General features: G+C 63.8%; 1 protein-coding gene across 1 annotated transcript; it reads left to right on the top strand.

The window, feature by feature from the left end:
- Positions 1–824: 824 nt before the first annotated feature.
- DOK2 (docking protein 2) lies at positions 825–5969 on the top strand. The gene is made up of 6 exons (XM_074164260.1): positions 825–887; positions 2033–2329; positions 2763–2871; positions 3232–3413; positions 3491–5388; positions 5491–5969. Exons 1-5 carry the CDS (start codon positions 825–827, stop codon positions 4382–4384), a joined length of 1545 nt encoding a protein of 514 aa, XP_074020361.1. The 3' UTR covers positions 4385–5388; positions 5491–5969.
- Positions 5970–6456: the final 487 nt, after the last annotated feature.

The following is a 6456-nucleotide window of genomic DNA, read 5'->3' as shown; positions in this document are numbered from 1 at the left end:
CCGCCCAGTTTGGTGTCATCTGCGAGCTTACTGAGGGTGCACTTACTGACGTCGTTCCATCACCTTCCCCATCCCACCCCCTCTTCACCCCCTTCCCAGCCTCACCGTGGCCGGTTTCGGAGCTGGTGGCTTCACCCCCCTTTACTGGGACCACTGGTTTGACGTGGGATGAGGTCTGGCACCCAAACTGGGGAGTTGTTACCCCAACGGCGCAGCCGCTTGACCCATTTCACAGGTGACACCAGTTTCGGAGCTGGTGGCTTCACCCACCCCCCTTTACTGGGACCACTGGTTTGAGGTGGGATGAGGTCTGGCACCCAAACTGGGGAGTTGTTACCCCAACGGCGCAGCCGCTTGACCCATTTCACAGGTGACACCAGTTTCGGAGCTGGTGGCTTCACCCACCCCCCTTTACTGGGACCACTGGTTTGAGGTGGGATGAGGTCTGGCACCCAAACTGGGGAGTTGTTACCCCAACGGCGCAGCCGCTTGACCCATTTCACAGATGGGGAAGCTGAGGCCGGGCCGGGGCGGGGGGGGGAAGTGGTGGTGGGGGGGAAGGCGGGGGGGGACGACGACTGTGTCGCTGCTGCCCTTTATGGTAAGCTCGGAGGCGCAGGAAGCCGGAGCCCGCGCCCTGCGAGAGCGTAGGAAAGAGAAGAGCCCTCACCACACGTCACATGCTGAGACGGCACGGCACATCGCGACGGCAGCGCTGCGGCGGGAAGCGGGGGGAAAGCCGGGACGGGACCCCCCCAGAGCTGCGGGACACGGCGGGGGGCGGCGGCGGAGGGACAGCGCGGGAGGATGCTGGTGGCTGGAGGATGGAGGAGGCGGTGGTGAAGCAGGGTGTGCTCCACCTCCAGCTGCAGCAGACCTTCGGGAAGGTGAGGTGGTGGTGGTGGGGGGGCTGCTCAGTCCTTGGGGAACCCCCCCCTGGGCTGGAAACGGGGGTACAGGGAGAATTGCACCCAAAGGGAATGAGATGCTCCCACCTGTTGGTTCCCCAACCATCCTTGGGCTCTCTGTCAGGCTAGTGAGGACAGGGAAGAGGATGGAAGGAGCTGGGGACGTGCCACCAGGAGAAGACCCCCACGCCTGGACCCCGCCGGCTTCCCGCACCGAGCCGGAGCCATGGGATGAACGGCTGCAACCCTCAGAGCCTCGTGGCTTCGGTGGCCAATAACGGCCAGGGTTTAGCAACGGCTCCTGCTCTTGTTCAAGAAGGGGAAGGAACCATCATGGAGTCTCCGGGTCCCATGCCCGGGGCAGGGGCTAGAGCTGAGGCTTGGTGGTCCCCAGGGCCACCATCCGTGGAGGGGGGGGGCTCAAAATGCCACGGGGCAGGGTGGCAAGCAGGGTGACGGGCACGGCATTGCCTTCCTGCAGCACGGTGCCAGCCATGGAGGAGGACGGGGCAAAAGCCGCCCCGGCGGTGGGTCCCCCAATAACACTCCCCGGCAAAAGGGTGCCCTATTTCGGCACAGGCGCCGGTGCCGGGAGCCGCCGCCGAGGATGGTCTGATGTGGGTTGCGAGGCTTCCTCCTCCTCCACCTCCGCTTCCCCGGTGCCTCCCACGCACGGCTGCCTCCCCGGAGGGCGAGCGGGGAATCGCTTGGAAAGTCGGTGTTTTCAGGGAAAATGCAGCAAAAGAGGAGCTGAGAGTCCTTCAGCAGCGGGAGGCGGGGGGGGGGCAGCCATCGGCATAGCTTTTGGGTGGGATGGATCCCAGTGCCGGGTGAGGCTGGGATGCTGCCGGTGGCTTTCCCGGCTGGAAAAGCCTTGCCGCAGGCTGCTGGCTATGCCGTGTTAGAGATACATCTGCCGATGCTCTTAATTAGGGATAATTTTCCCTACTCTGCCCTATTTATCTCGTGTGTCCCCCCCGGCTTTGGCCAGCCCACCAAAACCGGTGCAAGACCCTGCCCGGTTTGCACCCATATCCTGCCCCCGGGGTCGTGCATGATCCCGAGGGGATGAAAAACTCCTGGAAGGGTGGACAAACCCTGGGTTTTCTCTCCTCTCACTGCAGAAATGGAAGAAGTTCTGGGGCATCTTGTACCGGGAAAGCCCTTGCTCCACCGCCCGCCTGGAGCTCTTCGAGGGCTCGGCTCCGCCAGCTGCCGAGAAGCTGCGGAAAAGCGAGGGCAGCAAACGGCTGGTCAAGCTGAGCGACTGCGTCCACGTGGCCGAGGCCAGCGGCGACGCCGGCTGCCCCAAGGAGACCACCCTCTTCCTTCTGGAGACCACCGACAAGCGGTTCCTCCTGGCCGCTGAGGGCACGGAGGCGGCTGACTGGATCCAGAAGCTGTGCGAGCTGGCGTTCCCGGTACTCAGCCATCGGGGATAACTGGGGCAGGGGATACGGTGGGATCCCTGGGGGAAAATCCCGATGGGGGATGCCCTGCTCTGCCCTCGGATCCCTGTGGGAAAATCCTGATGGGGGATGCCCTGCTCTCCCCTTGGATCTTGCGGGAAAATCCCGATGGGGGATGCCCTGCTCTGCCCTCGGATCCCTGTGGGAAAATCCTGATGGGGGATGCCCTGTTCTCCCCTCAGATCTTGCAGGAAAATCCTGATGAGGGATGCCGTGCTCTGCCCTCGGATCCCTGTGGGAAGATCCCAATGGGAGATGCCCTGCTCTCCCCTTGGATCTTGTGGGAAAATCCCGATGGGGGATGCCCTGCTCTGCCCTCGGATCCTTGTGGGAAAATCCCGATGGGGGATGCCCTTGCTCACCTATTGCTCTTTCCCTGGGGCAGAGGAGCAGGGAGGAGCAGGCAGCAGGCAAAGATGGCCAGCAGAGCTCACAGGACACCAACGGCGGGTTCTCCATGGAGGAAAATTCCCTCTACAGCTCCCGGGACAAAGGTGGGTACCGGGCGGTGGGGAAGGTGCCGCGGAGGTGGGTTTGCTGGCTCGGGAGGCAGCGCACGTCCCGCAGCATCTCATCACCCCCCCACGTTGCCGAGACACCTCGGCCGGTTTTGTGCCGGGGAGCAGCCTGCACGTCACCGCGGTGGAAAGTCTCCTCCCGAAATAGCCTCTTCCTGCTCTGCGGTTTGGCGAGGGCCGGGGTTCGCCCTGCGCTATCGGGCTGCTCCCTTATCAGCCGGACGCCGCTTCCCCGGCTTGCAGGGGGAGGGGGGGAGCGATGGGTCCCCACAGCATCTCTGCGGGGTGGGAGATGCAGCTCTGCATCTGTCAAACGCCACCCTCCTCCGTCCCCAGCCGGCTTGGAGCAGGCGTTCAAGGTGACGGTGAGGGCCACCGAGTCCTCCGAGCGCTGCCGGCTCTGGGGACGGTGCATCCTGCGAGCCGGGGAGGAAGCGCTGGAGCTTCTGGATTTCCAGACCTTGGAGATCATCTACAGCTGGCCCTACCGCTTCCTGCGGCGTTTCGGGAGGGATAAGGTAAGGGGGGGGACACCGGGGAGGGTGGGCTGGCGGGTGGGCTGTGGCCACGGGGACCTGATCCCGTCCCTCCCCAGGTGACCTTCTCCTTCGAGGCCGGCCGGCGCTGCGCATCCGGAGAAGGCAACTTTGAGTTTGAGACCAGGCAAGGCAACGAGATCTTCCAGGCCATCGAGTCGGCCATCAATGTCCATTGGGGCCGGGGGACCGAGGAGCTGTGGCGGGGTGGCCCTGGGGACGAAACCCCCCGGCCACTTGGCCATGCCAAGATGCCCAGCTGGGCTCAGGGGCATGAGGAGCCCGGTGGCACCAAACTGGAGCCCACCCGGGAGGGGAAGGGGCCAAAAGCCAAGCCGGTGATGCCCCCCAGCAGCTGTCCCAGGTCTGGGGAGCCATCGGGCACCTTCTTGCCCTCTCGTGGTGCCGATTGCCCCTACTCCGAGCCCTGCAACTCCCTCCACCGGGGGAACCCCCCGTTGCCGGAGAAGAGCCGGAGGCAGGATGCTCCAGCCAAGGTGGCCGCCGAATCCGAGTACGCCGTGCCCTTTGACACCATCGCCAAGACCTTCATGGCTGGCAAGTTCGGCAGCTTGGTCCATCGCCCCGAGGAGGTCCCCGACCCCTTCTATGACAGCATCGGGGTGGCGGGGGGGCAAGCGGGCCAGCAGCCCCCTCCGTGCCCCACCGCCGCCAAACCCGACCATATCTACGATGAGCCCGAGGGTCTGTCCTCCCACACCGTCTACGATGAGCCCGAGGAGGTGAAGGGGGAGGCGTGGAGGCTGCAGGCGGCCTCGGAGGAGCCCACCGGGCATGAGTACCCCTACAACCCGCAGCGGGATGACTACGCCGTGCCCAAGAGACCCGTCCCCCTCCGGCAACCCTTCCTGCTGCAGGGCAAGGAGTGGTTGGGGGACACCGAGTACGACAACGTGGTCCTCAAGATTGCAAAGAAGAGGAACCTGCAGTGAGCGGGATGGGGAAGGAGAGGAGGAGAGGATATCCCACGGACGGCAGCCCCCCCACCAGCCCGCAAACCCCTCCGGACAGAGCTGAGACCCCTCCCAGCTCATCGCACCCATGGCTGAAGGGGATGGGGCATCCTTCCAGAGCGGCGGGGCACATCTGGCCAGCTGCGGGGCCGGCAGCCGGGATGCGCCCACTGGAGGGCACTGTGCGCCCGCCGTACGGGCAGGACAGGCGGCGGGACCCCCCCCCCCGCCCCCCGCATCCCCTCCGCCGCTCCGGCCTCCCCAGCACCCACAGGCTCGTCCCCCCGCAGCACCCTGAGGACCAGACCCCAAGCCCACCCCAGCTCCTTGCCCGGCCAAACCTCGGGAACCCCAGCTCTGAGTGCCACGGAACCTCCATGCGCATCCCTAGGGATGCACGTCCCACAGCGTGAGATGCAGCCGGATGATGCATGGTCCTGAGATGCTCAGCCCACACTGGTTGGTGCTGCACCCCCCAGGGATGCTCATCCCGCACCCCAAGATACAGCCGGACAACGTGTGGTCCTGGGATGCTCATCCTGTGCTGGTTGGTGATGCAGCCCCCATGGATGTACATCCCGTACTGTGAATGCAGCTGGAAAAAGGGTGGTCCTGGGATGCTCAGCTCACACTGGTTGGTGACACACCCCCAGGGATGCTCATCCCGCACCCCAAGGTGCAGCCAGACAATCCATGGTCCTGGGATGCTCATCCCACACTGGTAAGTGATGCACATCCCCAGGGATTAAAGTCCTGCACCCCAAGATGCAGCCGGACAATGCACGGCCCCAGGATGCTCAGCCCACGCTGGTCGGTGATGCTCCCCCCAAGGATGCTCATCCCGCACCCCAAGATGCAGCCAGATGGTGCATGGCCCTGAGATGCTCAGCCCAGGCTGGTTGGTGACACACACCCCCAGGGATGCTCATCCTGCACCCCAAGATGCAGCTGGACAATGCGTGGTCCTGGGATGGACCACACTGGTAGGTGATGCTTCCCCCCAGGGATGCTCATCCCACACCCCAAGATGCAGCTGGATGATGCATGATCCTGGCATGCTCAGCCCACGCTGGTCGGTGATGCAGCCCCCCAGGGATGCTCATCCTGTACCCCAAGATGCAGCCGGACAATGCGTGGCCCCAGGATGCTCACACCCCATGGATGAACACCCCACGGATGCCAACCCCACACCTCTAGGGCAGCCCCACGATGCCCAGCTCACACCGCAAACACACCCCCGACCTGCAGGTTTCTCTTTGCCCACACTGGTCTTCGCCCGCTCAGCCCTTACCGGGATGGCACCGTGGCCACACGCAGCCCAGCCCCCCCCCGGGGACGTGCCTGCTCTCGGCCCCCCCAGCAGCCAGTGTCACAGCCGGGGCTGGGCACCGTGCCTGTCCGAACGAAGGTCACGCCACATCCTCGCTCAGCAAGAACGGCGGCATAAATTTCTACTGTCTCAGCCACGTTCTTATTTTTAATTCTTACTTTTTTTTTTTCCTTTTTTTTTTTTTTTTCCCCTAAAACCACTTTCCAGCTCCTCTGAATTATAGATGAAATACTCAGCTTTATTGTCATGGTGATTTTAGTGCCTGGCTCCTCTCCTCCGAGTACAGTGAGACCTGTACACAGGCTGACACAGCCTGACTTGCTCTGGGTCAGCCTGCTCTTCCTCCTCCTTCCTTCTCCTCCTCCTCCTCTTCTTCCTCCTCCTCCTCCTCCTCTTCTTCCTCCTCCTCCTCCTCCCGGCCACCTCCAGCCCTACACAGCCCTTGATAAGGGACATTGAACCCCTCAATGGGCACAGCGGGAGGCACCAGCCCCAATTCCCTGGTGGTCCCCTGGCACAGAAGGGTCTCCCAGGGCTGCCCCGGGCTCCGTCGGTGCCCATCACCCCGGACGGGCCGGCTCCGGTGCTCACCGGCTCCGTCACCGTGACCGAGGGACCTCGGGAGCCACTACCGGTCCCCCACCAACCCCAGCAGGTCTGCCACCGAAGGCAAAGAAAAGGCATGAATTATTTATGATCTCTTTCAATCAAATAAATGCTT

This window comes from Numenius arquata, chromosome 26, assembly GCF_964106895.1.
Source record: "Numenius arquata chromosome 26, bNumArq3.hap1.1, whole genome shotgun sequence".
Classification (NCBI taxonomy): Eukaryota; Metazoa; Chordata; class Aves; order Charadriiformes; family Scolopacidae; genus Numenius; species Numenius arquata.
Note: the sequence above shows the minus strand (reverse complement) of the source record. Positions and strands in the feature narration are given on the sequence as shown.